At 34.9% G+C, this 23154-nt stretch overlaps 1 protein-coding gene across 1 annotated transcript in view; it reads right to left on the reverse strand.

The window, feature by feature from the left end:
- Positions 1-2293: 2293 nt before the first annotated feature.
- The window catches only part of AIMP1 (aminoacyl tRNA synthetase complex interacting multifunctional protein 1), a 30437-nt gene continuing 9576 nt past the window's right edge, over positions 2294-23154 (reverse strand). The window contains exons 3-7 of the mRNA XM_027543894.1: positions 21171-21284; positions 18649-18819; positions 11736-11947; positions 8582-8750; positions 2294-5269 (exon numbers count right to left, since the gene is read on the reverse strand). Of these exons, the coding sequence (XP_027399695.1) occupies positions 5103-5269; positions 8582-8750; positions 11736-11947; positions 18649-18819; positions 21171-21284 (833 nt within the window). The 3' untranslated portion in view covers positions 2294-5102. The remainder of the gene's footprint in view (positions 5270-8581; positions 8751-11735; positions 11948-18648; positions 18820-21170; positions 21285-23154) is intronic.

The raw sequence follows: 23154 nt of genomic DNA on the forward strand, positions 1-23154 counted from the left end.
TTCCTCACATCTCTCCAGGTGGCTGTCTGCATGCTATTCTCACTTGGAAGACGAAATCTCTACTAAACTTTATATGTGGAAGTGCTTTGAACACTTTAGATTACTGGAGGATAATATACTTGACATTTTTGTGCACCTGGGGTTATAACCTCATTGGTACATACCATCCTAGGGAATTAGAAATTCACCTCTAGTAACTCACCAGCTCTGACCCTTACTAGGTTTGTTCATCTAGATACCATTAACTCAATTATTAATTTCATATTTCCTTTTTTAAGTTATCTACACTCTGCCTTTCTAAAAGATAACCTGCTTAGGTTTTCTCTTCTACTGATTTTCAGGCAGATCACAATTCTTTTACAAAAGGCTAATGCTTTAAGTGGCACTGCTATTTCCCAGATTCTCACTCAAACTTTAAGAAGTTTCCTTTCACAAGCATCTAAAATTTTTATTATCAATTCATATGCTTTAAGAAAAAATGTATCCTTTTATACGAAAACTGAAGGTTATGGAAAGAATTATTTCTACCAAAATCATTCTTCTGCTAAACTTAGTAAAGGTGACTTTTGGTTTGCATTTTTCATTAATCTTTTTCAAAGAGAAATCAAATTGTGTTGTTGATTTTGGATGACTTCTGTACTGTTCTTTCCAAATTTCCCAGGTGTGAAAAGTTGAGTGGGTTTTGAATTAACAAGTATCAGCCAAGTATCTTAGAGCTGAAAACTTGAGTGTATGCATATATTGAGAGCCTATCTCTACTGGGATGTATGATATTCTAATGAATACATTTACAGAAACAAATGTAAAACTTTGTCACAGCCTTAATATGAAGGCTCATCATGTCAATGCCATTGTAGAAATGAGCAGAAGTTAATAACTGGTACTTGAACAATTCTACGTGCATCATGCCAACAAGAAAGTCAAGAGTAGTAGTCAGCCTTTTCATTTAAAAGGATTATTCTTTTTTCCTGCAATTATTGAGCCCATGGCTTGGCTTGTTTCTGCTGCTGTTGCTAAGGACAACAGCCTGCCAGATAGGAAATGATGTTGATGAAGACATAAAATAACACTTACACACATATTTTACTCAAAAATCCAGAGAATTGGGAATAGGGTAAGTTAGGAAGGAGGTGGGAGTAAGGAAATGGAAGGAAAAAAAAAAAGGAGGGGGGACTACATAGGGTGAAAAAATAAAATATACAATAATCTGCTGAAATTCCAGATGGCTGACTTTCAACAAATTATTTCACTGTTTTGAGTCCTTTCTGTAATTTTCTCTTATACTCCTATGAATTATCTCTGCCAAAACTCACAAAAAGTTAAAATCATAAGTTCAATAAGTAACAATGTATATATAAATTACTAATTCTTTTCCATTTCAAAGAGCTGCTATCTGAAGAAGATCCAGTTTTACATACAGGCATATTAGCCATCAGCAACTATCTTTCATTATTATCGTAAAACTTTGGGTTATCATGCAAAAAGTACTGCAAGTGTGTACTGTTAATAGAAGTGTTCCTGGTTTAAACACCTACTTTATCTAACCTATTGCTCTAAACTGAGTGATGTCTTCACAGGCAGACTTCTGGGACAGACGTCATCACAGGACCACACCCTTGGTAGCAGCATGTTCACAGAATCAAGGCATGAAATGGTTCTTTAGAAAGGCAACAGCCACCAACAGCAGCAGCCTAGTTTTACCAAGTGATTCTTCCTATATCACTTCCTCAGCAAAAACAAAAAAAACATATGAATAAAACTGACAAGACATGTTGAAAGTACTTAAGTTAGCTATGAAGGATTAAATTTTTTACATATAATTCTCTAATAAAACCCATGACAGCAGACAGATATAGGCTTCCCCCCGCGGGCTCAGCGGGAAAAAACCTGCCTGCATTGCAGGAGATCCAGATTCGATCCTTGGGTTGGGATGATCATCTGGAGAAGGAAATGACAACCAACTCAAGTACTCCTGCCTGGGAAATCCCAGACAGGCTACAGTCCATGGGGTGACAAGAGTCGGACATGACTTAGCAACTAAACCACCACCACCATCCCTCTCACTTTCATTAGAAAAGGAAATAGATCTTCCTTAAGTAAAATTTTGGAAGGCAAAGCTTTCTCTACAAAACAGCAATTAGCAATATTACTGTTAGATGAGTTAACATTAATTTGCTTCACTAGTTTATGTTCTCTATCTTGGCGACAGTTTTAGTTTATACACCACTGCACAGCACTTAGAACCAGGACTTGTGTCATAATTAAGTAGTCAAAGTACACAGCTAACACAGTACACTTTGATATTCTTATATATTTAAAGGTACAACATATAACTTCCCTAGAAAATTCAGTGAATATACTCATGCCCGTTTTAACACCCTTGTCATAAGCAATAGTGAGTTGCTCCTCCACCCACCAAGAACCTGAGAGGAAAACTGCTGTTATTTATGTTACACTAACACACAGTAGTTATTAACAGATGTACTGTCTTTCCAGTCTAAGAAAATTGCAAAACAATTTGAAACTTTATCAGTTACATTAAACCAGTGAAAAGGCATCAATGAACAGGGCTGACCAGTAGCAAAACACCTAAAACAGGGATTTCAGTGGGAATGCAGGGAGAGAAGAGAAAGTTTCCATAAAGAATATCTCTAGTAAGGGGAGAGATACTACATCTGGTATAGAGGAACAATCAGGTCTGTTCAAAGACAAGGTCTGTCCATTTCATATATACAAAGTAATCCTCTGAACAAGAATTCAATTTCTCAGGAACTCTGATACCATGAAACAGGATAGAAGAGAGAGAACACTAGTTTCTGTGTAACGTAATATATATCCTCACAACTCAATGAGCTAAGTACTATTATTACACCCATTTTACAGATGAGGAAAGTAAGGGCTACAGAGGCTAAACAGTTGTTCAAGATCACACAGGTATTTAAGTTGTATAGTTGGAATCAAAACTAGGTAATCTGGTTTCAAAACCAATATTACTAAGATCTACAGAATTGTCAGCATCTCTAAGAGTCATAAATACAAGTCTAACTTGCTAATGTGCTTATTAAACTTCAGTGAGTTACTCTGAATATTTTGTAAATAGTATAAATAATAATTTACATGTTTTTTTAGAAAGCAACAACAAATTATCTGTTTGGTGGACACAGTGCTCTTGTATCCACAGAGCATTTAAAGGTCTTCATAGAAGCAAGGTAGAAAAAATTTTCAATTTTATATTAACATGTCCTGAAAATGACTTATACGAATAATACACAATGGAATTTCTACATATACAAAAAGTTAGTCCTGTCAATATTCACTATAAGATATACTGGGTCAACACTGCATGAGAAATTATCTTGGGGGAAAGTCAGCTTTTGTTTTCCTGGTTTAGTTTGCAATATATAAATATATAAATAGATGCCAAGAGGCACTAGCTGTTTAGTCTGTGACCTAATACCATTTCCTACTGTTGAAATTCTTAAAGAGCTGAATACCAGTCAGAGACCACAAGGGTTATTTTTTATTGATTCTCTAAGAGCTCTCATTCCAGCAACATAAGTAAAACAGAATTAAGTTTTCTATAAAAATAACTGAATGGCGTTAACTGGATAACTTGATTGAATAATGTTTTCATGTAACTTAAAAAATTGAGAATAAATATTTCAACTACCTGAATAGTTGAAATATTCTTTAAATTGTATTAGAATTATTTATAGAAATGTAATATAATTGGGAAAAATCAGAAAATATTCATGAAGTCTTTTTCCCAAAAGAATGTATCTTGAGTACAAAATAACTTTGGAAATTCATTTGTGTTTAGTTATCAACAAGTGTTAATGATTCTGTTAATATTCAGTTTTTCATGAAGAAGACAGAAATTTCTATGATGGTCACACGTCTTAGCTTACCAGAACTCCATGGACGTAAGTTAATGATACTTTTTATAACTCAGCATGCAGGACTCTTTTAAACATTTTTGCTTTGTCTTTCCTTCTTATTGTAAGCTACAAACAGCAACAGTGCTAAAATACTGTGTGTGATTTTTCTTTTAAAGTAGATATTCCTACCTCCATAGATGCATCTCTTTTTTGGTAACTCAGTCATCATCTCAAGGTGGGTACCTGAAGTTCATAGTGCGTAAGTTAATTTTCCTTGTTCCTACAAAATCTGAAAGATGAGTGAAAATAGGCACTTGACATCTAAAACTTACACGTTAAATTTTTGGCTACAATTTATTTTAATATATATTCTTGAAATATATTTCTTTTAATGTGTTTAACATATATTTAGTATGATGGTACATGAAAAAATAAAATATATCAATCTTAAATGTTCTTTTAAAGATAAAAGCTATAAATAGTCTTGTATTAGGTATCTAAAGAATCTTTGAAGTCACCTAGCATAAAAACTGAACTATTGTGTTTATGGTCAATTTACTGGAATCTATATTAGCAACACTTTACAATGTGTTTATTCTTTAGAGTTAGTCAAGATTTATTACTATTATTATTTATTAGTTTGTTAGATGCAAAAAATAAGTTCTCTACACGGTTGGAAGTATACAAATCTGGGTTACTCTGGCAAGCAATAACAACAATGTTCAAATGCCATGTCTCCTAGCTTTTATGCTGTTTGGCTCTTTAGAATCAACAGATGGTCATCTTCAATACCATTACGATATGACTAGTTAATAAGCCTAACAGAAATTTTAACTTGTCTTTTTAAAGAGAAGACATTTATAATAAAGATACTAAAAAGCCAAGGGCTTCAAATTGCATGCAACATGTGCCTACAAATGAGAAACTAAATGTTAATCTGAAGTTTTCTAAATGTATAAAGAAAAAGCAATGTGCTAGCCAACACAATCACTGAACAATAAATCATCATGAAACACAGGCAAATTCCTCCTTGCAGGCTCAAAACCTACCGGTATAAATGTAGTGTTTCTCTAATCAATGGAAAACAATACATACCAGGTAAAAGACTACTCAAATCTAGAAGAGAAATAACCACAAAAATGAGCCAGTTGTATTTTAGCTATGAGTGACAAATGTTATTTCTTTTTATTGTTTTCTTTAATGAATTTCAGAAACTGAAGTGTTTTATTTTATTCCACTGTTGGCCATAGTTTGAGCCCTACACACTCCCTTCCCTTTCACCTCAAAGGGAGCGCCTTTGTACGTAGCCACGCATACATCATTAGTGTAAAGATCAGGCTGGATCTGCTCCCAAATCTTCTTCTTAGGATTCAGCTCCTTGTCAGGCTCTCCTGTTGGGAGAGGGAAAATAATAAATAGCTAACATATCAATAAACTGTCTTCAGAGATTTCTAGTGAATTGTCCTAGATACAATCTCTGATCTTTACACCTGATAAGAATCTAAATATTTACTTTTAACACTTACTTTATTTCTGTGACATCAGCACTTTTAAAATTCTTAATTGGCAAAACATTTTGTCATTTCCTTACAAATGTTAAAGGTATTATTTTTTACTCTTTTAAGAAACAGCTGTACAGCTAATTTATTCCCCAAATGATCAGAAGGAAAATACAAGATACTCATTTTATCACTACATATAAAGAAAGATTTTGAACAGATGAGAGCATAATTTGATGTGTTGCATTTTTATACATGGCAGAAGCAGCCTATGCTTTACTATATATTTCAACAAAAAATGACTAAATTGCTGCTACAGTACTTAAAGATTTCCTACAGTACTGGAAATAACTTAAGTGTTAGGGTTATCTAGCTAAATATAATAACTACTCTGAATTTCATCTGCTGCCCATTCTACTTGGTGAGATTGAAAGAGAACCAGCTGAATGAGAGAAGCAGCTTGCAAACAATTTGGCTGATAAGGTGCTGCTGATATCTAAAATATATAAAAAACTCATACCACTCAATACCAAAAAAACACCCCATTTTTAAAGAGTAATTGGGTCCAAAAGCTAAAGAGTCTTGCATTTATACATGCTTTGAGATTAACCATCAACTCAGATTTATTAATAAGACTCAAAATAGGAATAATCATGATCTCAGAAAAGTCTGAATGCAAATTTCCATTTATTATGAGACTAAATCCAGTGCATTCTCAAAAAAAAAAAAAAAAAAAGGAAAAGAAAGAGGAGGGAGTGTCAATGTCTTTGTCTTCTTGCTGTAATATTGTGTTATTTTTGGTTGATACTTTAGGGACTAGATATTGAAACAATTTATGGCTTTACAGATTTAAGACTAAAAAAGGAGTGGGGAGGGGTTTTAGCCATTATTATAAATATATTATGTGGCATCTTCTAAACTTTATGGAAGCAATGGTTTTATAGTTGGAAAATCGTTATTCAAAGCCAATTAGCAATTCGAAGGTTTGAGCCCCAAATGCAATTTCTATACCACACTTACTATAACATGAAATGTAAATCTCTAGACACTGAGCACATCAAATGAACATCAAAATGTACCAGCTAACACCTTAAGCTTTAAAATGTAAAACATATGCTGAAAAATAAAGTACGGATAAATCATGGCTCTCTCTGGGAAAAGAAAAAAAATACAGTAAGACTAATGATCTGTTGCCTGCTGCTGCTAAGTCGCTTCAGTCGTGTCTGACTCTGTGTGACCCCATAGACGTCAGCCCACCAGGCTCCGCCGTCCCTGGGATTCTCCAGGCAAGAACACTGGAGTGGGTTGCCATTTCCTTCTCCAATGTATCAAAGTGAAAAAGTGAAAGTGTAGTTGCTCAGTTGTGTTCGACTCTTATCGACCCCATGGACTGCAGCCCACCAGGCTCCTCCATCCATGGGATTTTCCAGGCAAGAGTACTGGAGTGGGGTGCCATTGCCTTCTCTGATCTGTTGCATACATAGTATTAATTGTTATTTCCTTTCAGATTCACTGCTACAGAAGCAGTAACTGATGTGCATAAGCAGGATGAGAATTAACAGACCTCACGTCCCCAAGTTTATCAATTATTTGATGCTGTTCAGCTTGGTTAAGCATTTTATAAGTTGTAAGAGTATAATTCAAACAACTGCATGGGCCACTTAAATGTTAGGTTTTTCCCTTTCACTTTAGAAAAATTTGTATATGTTATCTACATATTCCAGTACTAAAGCACAAGGAGAAACTATGAATATGAAAGGAATTTTAGACTGCAATGATGTAGATATAAACACACACCAACAGCAAACAGATTGAAAGATTAAAAAATATGCTAAAGGCAAAAAATCCACTCTGGGCTATTAGCATCTCTAATGCTAAGTCACTGAGTATTTTAAAAAAACTCCACATTACTTAACAGTAATGTCCAGATAGTAACAACTGATTCAAGTGCTGAAATATTTACCTGTTAATTCTAATTCTATATAAGGTAAGGGGAATGAAAGCTGTCATAGAAATAAAAGAACTATAAGCCTTCTCTGATGAAATAGTCCATATGAATTCAAAGTAAGCCAATGATCCACCAACAAAAATGCTGGTAATATTTGAGATGCAGGCACATCTATTTTTTGATCCTTCTACAAACCTTAAGTAGGTAGCTAAGTTCTATTGGGTCTCGGTTTCTAAATTTGTAAAATAGTGGATTAAAATAAATGATTTCTTCCAGTTCTAAATATCTGACTTAACAATTTATATAGAGAAATAAAACTTAAAATGCACTCATCTTAAATATTTAAGTAAAAAGGAAGGCAAATGTTAATCTGAAAAGACAAACCAAGATTTTTAAAAGAAAAAGTTCACTTTTATTTTCATTCCATTCCAGTTTAGAAAAATAGAATTTCAGGTTTTGTCAGGTATAAACATGACATCCTAACCAAAAGCATAAGGTTTGGGGAAGTGTTTTGATTTCCCTACGTAAGCAGTGGTGATTGTGACCAAAAGGCAATATATAGTCTTTTAATTTCTGTTTTTACTCTTAAGAGGTCTTCCACTTTTATGAAAGAAATGTTTATTCTACATCTGCCAAGCTTTCTTTACTGCTTCCAAAGACCTATTTGAAGAAACTTTCTCACAATTAGGAAGCTTCATCTGTCTCAGGAGCACTTTACTAGAGAGAAGAAACAATATGAAATGAACCTTCCTTTTAGATTTTTAAAAAACTATGAATTTCAACTTAAAGATTTCCTCTAAATCCTAAAGGCTAGTAAAAGCATATACAAGTATATTACTAGGTTGACTTTGAGAATTATACATTTTCGGCTCCCTGTCTGAACTTTTCATCTCTTCATCTTTTTATGTTGCATTCTGAGATAATCTACACTTAAATGATTTTGTAGCACATTAACTGGTTCTCTATCCATATCACACTCTTATGTTATGTAGGTATCAAAGTTAGTATTTCACTTAGGGTACAGTCTCTCTGGTGTTTTATGCAATTTGAGTGTTCATGGGGAAGGAATAATTACACAGTTGTGCTTAATGTACCATCTTATGTCAATCTCAATAAACAAAAATATCACTAACAATGGTCATTTAGTGTAAAGTCTTATAAGTCATATACAGGAGTGATTTTAAATTTAAACGTTCCAAACATAGCTTTCAGAACCATGAGTCCCAAATTACAAACAGTAACTAATAAATACTTACCAGGGAAAGCATCAAAAGTAATTCTGTCCCCAGGAACAGATCCATTAGGAGGTGCCAAGATTTCCACTTTCTCTGGTGAACTTGCACACATCACCATTGCCTGAGATACTACTCCCCTCATCTTTGCAGGTTTCAGGTTACAAAGTAAAACCACCATCCGATTTTGCATCTGTGTGAAATACACACTGATGATTAAAGATGTACAAAGATTTAGAATAATCTTATCTAGAATACATTAAGGTACATCTAATATGCTAAATATCAAATGTTCTATTTTTGTGGCTGTTTTATCCTTATCTGTGTCCAAAATCTTTTATGTTGTTAAAGAAGACTTGTATCAACACGAAAAAAAAAAAAATTCTACAAACTGACAATGCATTATAGATCAAACAGCAGAGGCAATAATATTTCACTTAAAAATAAAGAAATGACTGAGGGAAACAGATTTGGTTTTAAGTTTCATTGCTAGTTTTCATGTACTAGCAATGAGACTCATAAAGTTGATCTCCCTGTTTCCTCACAAAATGAGGGAAATGATATAAAGACGCGACAAGGATTAAATCACAACATATATATAAAGCATTTAGCTTAGAAACAGCACTAAAATAAATGCACATTTTCCCCCTACATGTTTGATCATTTTCAATACTATGCAAGATTCATTTCCTAAATTAAAAAGTACTGATCACTTAACAATTTAAGCTTTATGCACAGCACAACAAACAACGATAGCTATTTCTATAATTTGTTACAGAAGTAAACAGCAATTTCTTTAAACTTCAATAGTTGAAGTCTTAACTTTGTCGTCAATGAGCAAAAATAAGGGACACAGTTGTTTAAATTCTTTCAGTAGGTGTAAAATAACATTCAAGAAGGGTCACTGCATGTGGAGACAAGACACATTCTAGGTGAAAGATGGTTTTATAAATAAATGTTATGTATAAATTTACCCCCACATTCTAAGATTTAAAAAAAAATGAACCTAAGGTTCAAATGGAAAAGGCCCCCTTTTTGGTGATCTTATGAATTCTTATTCTCTTCAGACATTAAATAACTTTAAGATGCCACATATATGGGAACTTAATAAAAAAAGTTACACCAAATATGTACAAAAAAATAACAGGTTTAGCTAGATGCAATCTGTTAAGAATCAGATGACAGCTGTAGATTGTTACCTTAGAAAAATAAACAAATGTAAAAAATGTGGTATACAGTTTTAGGGAGCTAAATGCAGTTACCTTATAGACTGCTGACTAGTACTGACTTGATGGTTAGATTCAGATATGTATATAAATCACTTTGCATATGGCTGTGAATGACAGCTTTTGGAAGAGAAGAACTAGTCTGTAACTTAGGAGAACAAAAAAGTTGAAGCCCCAATGAGGAGGAGTTTTTCAAATTTGAGCTGGCTCAAGATTAACTGGTTCTTTCTCCAGGGCTCCTTATGAACCTAACTTCATAAGTTGTTATGAGAGGGTCCTGGTCCTATACAAAATGAATGTTAAAAAGAAAAAGCACACACCAGTGTCGTCTATCATTTTTCACAGATAAGAGAAATTTCTTTACTGATCTCCTTAATGCCATCTTTCTTACCTCAACAAAGCAACCAGATGATACTATTAATATGTGAGACAGACCATATTATCCCTTAGCTCAAAAATCCTCCAGTGGCTTTCATCTCACTCAGAAAAAAAGCCAAAGTCTTTACAATGATCTCTAGGACCCTACAGCTTTTGGCATCCTTATCTCTGACTTCATCTCCCATCACATTTCCCGTTATTTAGTCTGCTACAATGACACTGGCTTCCTGCTGTTCTTTGAACATCCCAGGATAACATCTGATTCAGGGCTGCCTGAAAATGCTATCCCATAAGACAGAATAATTTGTTTTCTTCATTTTCTTAGACCTTTACTTAAATACCACTTTGCTCTTCCCTGGCCACTTTTTTCCCCTAGCTTCAATACTTTCTAGATTCTTTCCTTACTTTTATTTTTTTCCTGATATTAACACACTATCATGGAAGTTCTGATCCTCTCAGATACGAGCTTCACAAAGGCAGAGCCTTTTGTTTATTATTATTATTGGCAGTGATGGGCCTTTGCTGTGGCATGCAGGCTCTCAGCTGCAGCATGCTACCTTTAGAGCACACAGGTTTAGTAGCTGCTACACACAGTTCTTTCTAGTTGCCCCATGGATGTGGGATCTTAGATCCTCAACCAGGGATCAAACCTACACCCCCTGCATTGAAAGGCAGATTCTTAACTACTGGACCATCAGGGAAATCCCAGGGTTTTTTTTTTTAAACAAATCTATCATTCATCTATCTTTCTTTCTATTCACTTGTCTACAACAGTTCCTGGAACAGTGCAGATTCACAGTAAATATCAGCATCTTGAAATTAGAATGAATTAACTAGGGACTTGTGCAAGTTCACAAAGTCAATCAGCAACAGAGTTGGGAAAGAACCAAGAGGCAGAACTATTTTAATGTGGAAGACTATGGTCTTTGCAGTATCTCTGAAGCACCATGGAGCAGAAGAAATAGCTGGATGATGCAAATTTCTATAGAAGATGTCTAGAGAGAGCAAGTTATAAATTATTAATGTCTGACATTGGAAATATAGATATATTTAAATATCCAAATAATAAAAATTTAAAACACACTATTTTTAATGAATAAAGGAATACCATTAAAAAGTTCAAGTTCAATCTTCAAAATTCCCTCTCCTCTTTTTTCTTCCAGTATGAAAATACTTGAGTTATTAAGATATAAAGCTTGTTTTCTTAATTTTAGATTGGTACTTTCCGAGCTTATATAATGGTGATTTTAAAATTAAAATCAGGGAATAAAATTCCATGATAGAACAGTGATGATAAAATAACAAACTAAAAATACTTTTAAAAATTGAGAAAAAATAATATATCATTTCTTCTTTCTATGGTCATGACTTTGATCTTAATTTACAGATCTTTTGCAAGTTTTTGGTAGTTTTGTGCACTTTTTGGTGGATTTATCATATTTAAATAATCAACTGAATTAATCAATATTGATTCATGTTGTGTGGTTTGATATAAAATTACATGAAAAAACATTAAGAAAGAGGGATTGACACCAAAACGCATATGTAGAAATAATTTTAGCTACATAGATTACCTGTTCAAGAGGAACATGATTCACCAGGCCACTGACCACCGTTCTTGGGGCTGTTTCTCCAACATCTACTTCTTCTACATACAAAGAATCTGCATCAGGGTGTTTTCTGGCAGTGATGATACAACCAATTCGAAGATCCAGACGGGAAACATCAACAGGCTTAGAGTCAGCACTTCCTGCTACTGGTTGCTGTTTTTTCTCCTTTTTCTCTCCTAAAAAACAGTTACAAAGGGTAAACTTCAGAAGTAAAACAAAAATGAAAATCTCCACAGTATTGATTCTGATGAGTTTAAAAGAAAAAAAAAAATGAGTGTTCATCTTCTATCTTCATTTAAGTAACAAAGGAAAGAATTATCCATGTCACAAGATCTTGAATTCCCTTTAAGCTATTTCTCTGTTGAACTGTCTATATCTCTAGTTAAAGACACAGAGTAGATGTTGGTAATCTATGGCTCAAGGTCAAATCCAGCCTGCTGCCTATGAAATTGTTTTACTAGAACAAAATTATGTTCATTAATTTATATATTGTATATGCATGCTTTGGTACTCTGGCAGAGTGAAGCAATTGTAACAGAGACTTTATAGTCTGTAAATAACACTCTACAGAAAAAATTTCCCTTTCCCTGAAACAGAGGGAAAAAAATCCTTTAAGATTTACTGTGACTCTCCAAGAGTGAAAAATTCTTTAGAAAGAATATCTTAAGTAGCCAACTGACAGCATGAACTACAATCAAATATAATTTCACTGATAAAATGTGTCTCTCACCACTTAAACATACCAGTAAGTATACAATGAATTTCTCCATTTCTTATACTCCTCTGAAGACTTCTTAGGACTTTAGATTTGCCTACAGAAACTATCTGAGTGGAAGAAAACATTTTATTCCAATTATGTTTTCAAAATTCTACTTTCATTTACTTGCTGATAATATAACTCTTACAAGCCATAAGATCACTTTAGCCATTAAGTCAAAATGCAACCTGAATATAGTTCAAATTCCTAAAGTTTACATTTATCTTCTCTGGCAGAAAAAAAAAGTAAGACAAAACTACCTCCTAATCTGTAGGACATAAGCTGTTATCACTTGAAAGCATTGTTTCTTAACTACTTCTTTGTTTCATCTTTGGATAAATATTTACTGAGATCTAAGGCACTGAAAAAATTAAGATGAGTGGCCCACAGTAGCCAGGCACCAAAAATCTCTTACAAGACAGACAGATATGGGCTTCCCTGGTGGCTCAGTGGAAAAGGATCCACCTGCCAATGCAGGAGACGCGGGTTTGATCCCGGCGATCCAGGAAGATTCTACATGTGGTGAAGCAACTAGGCCTGTATGCCACAACTATTGAGCCTGTGCTCTACTACTGAGCCTGTGCCCTACTACTGAGCCTGTGCCCTGGAGCCCCAACTACTGAAGTCTTGAGTGTCCTAGGGCCCGTGCTCTGCAACAAGAGAAGCCACTTCAACGGGAAGCCAGTGACCACTTGCCACAACAGAGAAAAGTCTGCACTGAAGACCCAGCATGGCCATAAATAATATTAAAGAAAAAAAAAAAAAAACAGATACACATAATGAACATGTGATAAACATTACAAATAAAAAGAAATACAGAAGCACAGGGAAGAGTAATCCTGGAGTGGGAACAGATGATTTTGCATAAAAGACATTCACAATTTTCACAAAGATTGCTTATAAAAGAGAACGTAGAGCTAGTTCAAAATAAATGACAAATTTTTAGTCTCATTAGCAAATTTTTTAAAAATACCACTTTTCATGTAACATATCAGAAAAGATTTTTAAAAATAGTTAAGAGCCCTAATGATAAAGATATATATGCTACGCTATGCTAAGTCACTTCAGTCGTGCCAGACTCTGTGCGACCCCATAGACAGCAGCCACCAGGCTCCCCCGTCCCTGGGATTCTGCAGGCAAGAACACTGGAGTGGGTTGCCATCTCTTTCTCCAATGCATGAAAGTGAAAAGTGAAAGCGAAGTCGCTCAGTTGTGTCCGACTTTTAGCGACCCCATGGATTGCAGCCTACCAGGCTTCTCCATCCATGGGATTTTCCAGGCAAAAGTACTGGAGTGGGGTGCCACTGCCTTCTCCATATATATATATATATATAATTACTACAAAAATCTTAATAGTTATCTTTGAGTGATAAACTATGTATTTATTTTAAAACACTACATATGGCAACCCACTCCAGTATTCTTTCCTGAAGAACCCCACAGACAAGAGGAGCCTGCCGAGCTACAGTCCATGGGGTCACAGAGAGTTGGACACATGTAGGTGACTGAACAACAACAACATACATACTACTGTAACAATATGATGTAGCTATATTCATGAATTTTAAAACTTCAGGCATTTGAAATACCTTTTTCAGGGATCTACATTACACAGGTGATTGTAAATATGAAATTCCATACCAAGAACTTCGTTAGTCATCATAAAGAGACTTTAGAAATGTTTCATTAACAAATGAGTGATGCTCATAAGTGTAGTACAGAAAGACTGTATGGGTGCCACAGCCCTTTCGAGAGCACAATTTTGTAATCTGGCAATCTTGGCAGTCAACATTGATTAAACAGCCCTCTATTCCAGCACTATCCAAGACAGTAGCTGCTGACTCCATATAGTTTTTAACATTTAAATTTAAAATAATTTACAATTGAGTTCTTTAGTCATACTAGACACGTTTTTAAATGTTTAGCAGCCACACATGGCTATGTCTACTGTGTCGGACAACCCAGCTATACGGACAGAAAGTTCTACTGAACACAGGTATTCAAGACCTAGATCTTCATTTGGTCTTGGATGCTCCCTCCTCGAAAGGAAGACTTTTGTTGTTTCATTTAACCACAAGGTTGACTGATCTTGCAGCCACAATACTTTATCCTCTTTGAGGATGGACTTTTTACCAAACTTATAAGAACAGGTTGCATGAATGTTTTGTGCCTACTTAATAAAATTCATAAAAAGAAAGAATCAGTCTGACTTGGTTTCATTGTAACCATACCACCTAGTGGTGAAGTGATGTAGAAGAGGATGCACAGCACCTAGAAGCTATTCATGCTTATCAAAAGGAATTGACAAGGGTTAGGTGCTAAAATGGCTTAGATCAGATTATGAATCCCTCAGCCCTTTTATATTTTCCAAAAAAATTTAAAGAGTTTAAGTACCACGAGAGGCATGTGTAATGAATTATAAAAACCTATTTTTTGACATTTGGGAAAATGAAGTCCAGAAAGGAATAAAGCAAAGTTAATAAATAAGGAGTCAGATTTATGATTAGAAAAAGAGCTTTAGCGGCCAGGTAAGGACACACTAGAGAACATGAGGCTTTAACATTAATCAGATGGGCTCATGAGAACCTAGCCACCTGGTGTCACGACGCACTCAGTCGCTTCAGGGGTGCCAGACTCCTAGTGACCCGTGGACTGTGACCCACCGGGCTCCTCTGTCCACGGGGTTTTCCAGGCAAGAATACTAGACTGGGCTGCCATTTCCTCCTCAAGGGATCTTCCCAAACCAGGGATCAAAACCTGCATCTCCTCTGTCTCCTACTTGGCAGGTGAATTCTTTACCACTGAGCTATTGGGAAGCCTAAATTACCTGGTAGCACCTAACAAAATGCAGGCACAGAACCGGGCTCCAGATAGGTTTTGGTGGTAGGAATTACAGCCAAAGCTGATCTTATTGTGCTTCCCTTTATTGTGCTTTGCAGATAACTGCATTATTTACAAATGGAAGGTTTGTGGCAACTCTGCATCAAGCAACTTTCTTGACACCGTTCTTTCAACAGCATTTGTCACTTTGTGTCTTGGTGTCACATTTTGGTAATCCTCAAAATATTTCCAATTTTTTCATTATTATATTTGCTATGGTGATCTGTGGTCTGAGATCTTTGATGTCACTATTGTAAATGCTTCAGGGTACCACAAACCATGCCCATATAAAATGCTAAACTTAATAACTGTGTGTGTTCTGACTGTTCGACCATCAACCAACCCATCTGTCTCTCCCTTTCCTCTGGCCGAAATTAAGCCAATTAAGAACCCTACCATGAAGAAAGAGAATGCAAATATCTCATTTATAATTTCTATTATGGTTACATGTTCAAATAATATTTTCAATGTATTACATTACAATGTATTATTAAAATTAATTTCACTTGCTTTTTGTATTAATGATATTGCTCAAAAACATTACAATATATATATACACTTCATATTATATATCTATTGGACAGAATTCTCTTAGAACATTACGGTCCAATAATACAAAAAATGAGTTTAAATGTATATGTTTTTGTTGCATATAGATATGACCAGGACATCAATACGAGACTCTGAAGTATAAAAGCAACAACAAAACTTTAAAAATCTTTGTCATTAAAAAAAAAAAGAACCCTAAAATGGCCTTTAATAAGTGATCAAGTGAAAGAAAAAGTCACATATTCTTCACATTTAAAAGCAAGGAATGATTACACTTAGTGAGGCAGGCATGTTGAAACCCAACACAGGCCAAAAGCTGGAGCTTTTGTGCCAAACAGCCAAGTTGTGAATGCAAAGAAAACAGTTGTTGAGGAAAACAAAAAGTGCCACTCCAGAGAAGACATGAACAATAACAAAGTGAAACAGTCATGTTGATAATATGGAGAAAGCGTTAATGGCCTGGAGAGAAGAGGAAACCAGACATATTCCTTTAAGCCAAAGCCTAACCCAGAGCCAAGCCTTAACTCTCTTCAATTGTGTGAAGGCTGAGAGATAAGAAATCTGCAAAAACAAACAGTTAGAGCTAGCAGTGCTTGGTTCATGAGATTGAAGGACAGAAGTTGTCTTCATAACATAAAAATTCAAGGTGAAGCAGCAAGTGATGTAAAAGTTGCAATTCAGAAGGTCTAGTTAAGATAATTAATGAAGTGGCTACAGTGAACCACAGATTTTCAACGTAGATAAAAATTGTAAGCCTTCTATAGTAAGAAGACACCACCCAGGACTTCCATAGTTAGGAGAAGTCAATGCCTGGCTTCAAAGGACAGGCCGACTCTCTTGTTAGGGGCTAATGCAGCTGGTGACCTTAAGTTGAAGCCAAGGCTCATTTACCATTCTGAAAAATCCTCTGGCCCTTAAGAATGACACTAAATCTATTCTGCTTGTGCTCTATAAATTGAACAACAACGCCTGGATGACAGTACTTCTGTTTACAACATGGTTTACAAAATATTTTAAGCCCACTGTTGAGAGACTTTCACCTCACAAGAATGACTTCTTTCAAAATGTTACTGCTCACTGGCAATCCATCTGGTCACCCAAGAGCTCTAATAAAGATGTGCAGTGAGATTAAGCTTGTTTTCATGTCTGTTAATACAACATCTATTCTACAGTCCATGGATCAAGAAATAAATTTGACTTTTGAGTCTTATTCTTAAGAAATACACTTTTTAAAGCTATAGCTGCCACATATAGTAATTTCTCTGACAGAATGATGCAAAGTAAACTGAAAACCTTCTGGAGATGATTCACCATTTGAGATGCCATTAAGAATTCATGGAAAGAGGTCAAATATCAACATTAACAGAAGTTGGGAAGAAGTTGATTCCCACCCTCATGTAAAACTTTGAGGAGTTCTAGATTTCAGTGGAGGAAGAAACTACAGATTTAGCAAGAGATCTAGAATTACAAGTGGAGCCTAAAGATATGACTAAATTGCTGCAATCTCATGATAAAATATTAGTGAATAAGGAATTGCTTCTAATGAATGAGCAAAGAAAGTCATTTCTTGACATGGAATCAACTCCTAGTGAAGAGGCTGTGAAGATTGTTGAAATGTAACAAAGGATTTAGGACATTACATAAGTTTGGCTGATAAAGCAGTTGGCAGGGTTTGAGAAGACTGACTCCAATTTGAAGAAGTTCCACTGTGGGTAAAATGCTATCAAACAGAATTGTGTGCTACAGATAAATAGTTTGTGAGGAAGATTCAACCAATACAGCAAACTTTACTGTTGTCTTATTTTAAAAAAGTGCCACAGCCAGTCAACCATCAGCAACCATTAAGTTTGATCAGTCAGCAGCAATCAACACTGAAAAAAGACTCTCCCCCATCAAAAAGATTATGACTTGCTAAAGGTTCAGGTGATGGTCAGCATGTTTTACCAATAAAGTATTTTTAACCAAGGTATGTACAGTATTTTTTTTGTTTTTTTTTTTTTAGGTATACTGCTATTGACCACTTAATAGAGCACAGTACAGTATAAGCATAACTTTCATACATACTGGGAAACCAAAAAATTCTTGTGATTTGCTTTCTTGTGCTATCTGCTTTATTTTGATGGTCTGGAAATGAATCTGCAATATCCCTGAGATATGACTATACAGGTTTTGGTAGTCAGTTAGATACAAAAATTGAGGGACAGTGACAAGTTAAGGCTGACTGCAAGATTTCTATTCTAGTTGTTTAAGTGGACAGTGATATACTTTCTACTTCAGTTCTTACGGATTCCTAAAACATTTAACACCGCAATGCTAATTCAGACACTCTACTTTGACTGGAATATTGTTTTCTTATCTTCATGATTGCTTCTAAGCTAACTTTCTACCTGTGATTTCTCTGAAACTGTTCCCCACAAATACATGCAAATTCAGTCATAGCAAACTGCATATGGTTCTCTACTTCCTGGTGTTAGTTATGCTAGTCCCTCTACTCAAGTCATGCTCTTGCCCTGTCAACCTGGTCAACCTTTACACACCCTTGAGGGCCCACCTTTAATGTTCCATTACCCTACTGTTTTTAAACTTTATTCTATTTCATAAGTTTGAACTTTCTTTTTGACACCATTATGAAAAATGTTGACATTTGGTAAACTAGTCAAGTGCAAAACAAATTTAACTGTTAAAAAATACCTTTCTTTTCAGCTTTCTCTTTCATCTTCTTTTCTTCTTCTTCTCCTCCTCCTTTTACTTGCTCTTTAGCACCAGAAGATATGGCTGTTATTGGTATAGACTGTATCTCATTTTCAGAAACTGTAGAATCAGTTTTTAGTGGAGTATCAGATGGAAATGGTATTTGTTTTACTGACAAAGAAAATGAAATAATGTCATTTATGTTAAATAAACAGAAAACTATGAAACTGTGAATCATAAACTATTTTGAAACAAATACAGTTGATATACAATATGTTACAGGTATTCAATATAATGATTAACAATTTTAAATGTTATACTGTATTTATAGTTATTATAAAATATTGCCTATATTCCCCATGATGTATAATATATCCTTGTAGCTTACCTAATACACAATTATTTGTACCTCTTAATCCCCAACTCCAATATTGCCCCCCTCTTTCCCTCTCCGGTGGTAACCACTGTTTTGTTCCCTACATCTATGAGTCAGCTTTTTATTGTATTCACTAGTTTGTTCTAATTTTAGATTCATCTATAAGTATTTGACTTTTTCTGACTTATTTCACTTGGCATAATACCCTGAGTCCACCCATGTTGCTGCATATGGCAAAATTTCATGCTTTTTTATGGCCGAATAGGACTGGAAAAGGTCAGTTTTCATTCCAATCCCAAAGAATGCTCAAACTACCACACAAATGCACTCATCTCACACGCTCGTAAAGTAATGCTCAAAATTCCCCAAGCCAGGCTTCAGCCATATGTGAACTGTGAATTTCTAGATGTTCAAGCTGGTTTTAGAAAAGGCAGGGGAACCAGAGATCAAATTGCCAACATCCACTGGATCATGGAAAAAGCAAGAGAGTTCCAGAAAAACATCTATTTCTGCTTTATTGACTATGCCAAAGCCTTTGACTGTGTGGATCACAATAAACTGTGGAAAATTTGGAAAGAGATGGGAATACCAGACCACCTGACCTGCCTCTTGAGAAATCTGTATGCAGGTCAGGAAGCAACAGTTAGAACTGGACATGGAACAACAGACTGGTTCCAAATAGGAAAAGGAGTATGTCAAGGCTGTATATTGTCACCCTGCTTATTTAAGTTATATGCAGAGTACATCCTGAGAAACGCTGGGCTTGGAAGAAGCACAAGCTGGAATCAAGATTGCCGGGAGAAATATCAATAACCTCAGATATGCAGATGACACCTTTCACGCAGAAAGTGAAGAGGAACTAAAAAGCCTCTTGATGAAAGTGAAAGAGGAGAGTGAAAAAGTTGGCTTAAAGCTCAACATTCAGAAAACGAAGATCATGGCATCTGGTCCCATCGCTTCATGGGAAATAGATGGGGAAACAGTGGAAACAGTGTCAGACTTTGTTTTTGGGGGCTCCAAAATCACTGCAGATGGTGACTGCAGCCATGAAATTAAGACGCTTACTCCTTGGAAGAAAAGTCATGACCAACCTAGATAACATATTCAAAAGCAGAGACATTACTTTGCCAACAAAGGTCCATCTAGTCAAGGCTATGGTTTTTCCAGTGGTCATATACAGATGTGAGAGTTGGGACTGTGAAGAAGACTGAGCACCGAAGAACTGATGCTTTTGAACTATGGTGTTGGAGAAGACTCTTGAGAGTCCCTTGGACTGCATGGAGATCCAACCAGTCCATTCTGAAGGAGATCAGTCCTGGGTGTTCATTGGAAGGACTGATGCTGAAGCTGAAACCACCTCATGCGAAGAGTTGACTCACTGGAAAAGACCTTGATGCTGGGAGGGATTGCGGGCAGGAGGAGGAGGGGACATAGGATGAGATGGCTGGATGGCATCACCAACTCGATGGACATGAGTTTGGGTAAACTCCAGGAGTTGGTGGTGGACAGAGAGGCCTGGCATGCTGCGATTCATGGGGTTGCAAAGAGTCGGACACGACTGAGCGACTGAATTGAACAGAACTGAGACACTTTTAAAATAATTCAATAAAAACTTTCATTTCATTTACAACATACCAGGTGAAATGATAATTATCTGCTGATCTGGATAACTTAAAAACCAGTATCTGATTTCAGGCAAATTGTATCTCTAAGCGTCAATGTATAAAACAAGAATATCTGTGTACATAAGATTTTAAGGATAAAATACATAACGTATATGAACCACTTGGTAGTGCCTGGCATACAGTAAAATTTAATAAATGTTAACTAAATACTATTATGGCTTATTTTCAATTCTACTCAATAGGGAATAGTGATGATCGAGTTTAATAGGGGACCAGTGATGATCACAGTAGAGATTAAGAGTGCAGCTCTCTAAACTCCAATTTTGGCATTTTTTCATGATCTTAGGCAAGATCATCTATCTGCCTTTTCTAAGTCTGTATTTTCTCTTCAATGTAAGAGGAAAAATGCATGAGAAGGGCAGTTGTGAGGACGAGACGAGTAATCAAGCATAAAACCCAACTTAATAAAGAATGTAATAATTATTGTTATGAATCAACCTATCATTTCTATAATTAATCACCTCCATTTTGAATTTCTGCCTTAATTAGCTCTTGTTTCAATCCTTCAATTTCTTTCTTCAATTTCGCATTTTCAACTCGAAGTTTCTTCTCTTCTCTCAAAGTTGCCTGCAAAACTGGGATCAAGAACCACCAGTTAAGACATAGCTGGGTTTTCTAAAAGGTTTCTTATGAATACTACTTGATAAAAGCATAGCCAGTATAATCAAAGCTAAAACCAAATGTTTCACCAGTTCCTTTGTATCAGTTTAATATTTATTAAACAACATGATATTTAAAAGAGAAAGGGAGAAAATCTTTGAAGTAAAAACAGAAGAGGTTTTGTTTATCAATCATTTTCCTAGCTTTTATAAAAATGCTATGACAGTATAAGAACCTTGTTCAGTGTTACTAACAGGTTAACTGAGAGACAAATATCAGATATATTAAACTTTTTTCAAAGTCGAAGATCTAATAATGATACCAAACAATAAAAAATTGTTCTCATTTCTTCCTTTTTAATCAGTATCTTGTAAAGGGACATGAAAACTCTTCAATTCCTAATGTCTCAAAAGTAGAGCTGGTCAAACATTAAACGAAATGATTTGCTCAACATAGTGTGTTAACGGTGAGCAATAGGGTACACAAAATATAAAAGACAAGGATTCTCAGTGGGGTTGGTACTGCTCTCTAGGTGGGACTTTGAAAATCTGTAAGGGAATTTTTGGGTGTCACTAATAATGGGAGTCAGTATTGGCATTTGGAGGGCAGAGGTCAGGGATTTCAGATGTTCTGCAATAGGTTAGATATTCCTGTGAAATGAAGAACTGTCTCATATCCTGCACGATTTTGCAGTGACATTGTACAGATGCACAGGTGAAATCCTGTTTATTATTTGAGCCTAGATTCTAGTTATTTTTTACATTTAAACATTTTTAAACATTTTCATTATACTCTGAATTTTCTAGGAATCAAGTACTATGCAAATCTGTACTTTGTTTTGTTCAAGAGTTCTACCTAAAGAAACATCATTCATCATTTTGAGTAAATCAAAAACATGACTCAAAGCTGATTTTGGTATCTGGGTTGCCAACACAAAGGCACACTATTATATCAATCTGTACTATGCCTGCTGCACTTTTGCTGATTCCATATATGCAAATCACATAGCGTGTGATACTCTCATGTCAAGCAGTATAGTCCTGCTGTGTATTTACTTACATATACATATTTATTACTACTACTCTCCATAAATTACTTCCTTTTTAATTCTCTTCTATATTACATACATCTCTATAATCTCTTCATCTTTCTAATGGGAAGAAGCATTAAAAATTTTTTAAAATAGTAAGAAAAATCCTTTTTAAATTTTAAGAAAAACAGTAAGAAAAAGTATTTATAAAACATTATAAAAATAATTAAAACAGTATTTAAAAAGAAGAAAAATTTGATAAAGGGAAAAATTTTTAGATAGTAAATGTAGGATTCTTTAAGTCATTCAGTTTTATGTAGCACAGAAGAGCATTTATTTAAATAAGTGATGGTAAAAGACTTTGGAATTTTCATAGTATTACCATTGGCTATTGAGAAATAAAATATACCAAAAAAACCCTAAATTCTAGAAGCAGAAGATCTAATATTTTTGTGAATACATCATAGCAATTTTGAGGTAAAACATAAGCACTGGAAAAACTGTAAAAATCATTTCAGAAAATACCCAAAAAGAGAGCAATATGAAAGTAAAGATTTTCTTTTATATGAAATTAAAGGAGATATTTGAGTTTCTATTTGATTTTACCCAGCTTTCTTCATTTTTAGTCTCTAATTCTATACCAACTTATTTTAAATATTAATTTTTCTTTATTAGTCTTGAATTAACACATTGTTTTCTCTAAATATTACATGTTCACCATACACCAATTCTAATTTATCTTAATCCCAGAATATTTCTTCACTCATAATTGCAATATTAAAGGAATACAGAAGTCATCATCAAGACTGTGAAGT

The sequence above is a fragment of the Bos indicus x Bos taurus genome, chromosome 6, assembly GCF_003369695.1.
Source record: "Bos indicus x Bos taurus breed Angus x Brahman F1 hybrid chromosome 6, Bos_hybrid_MaternalHap_v2.0, whole genome shotgun sequence".
NCBI lineage: Eukaryota > Metazoa > Chordata > Mammalia > Artiodactyla > Bovidae > Bos > Bos indicus x Bos taurus.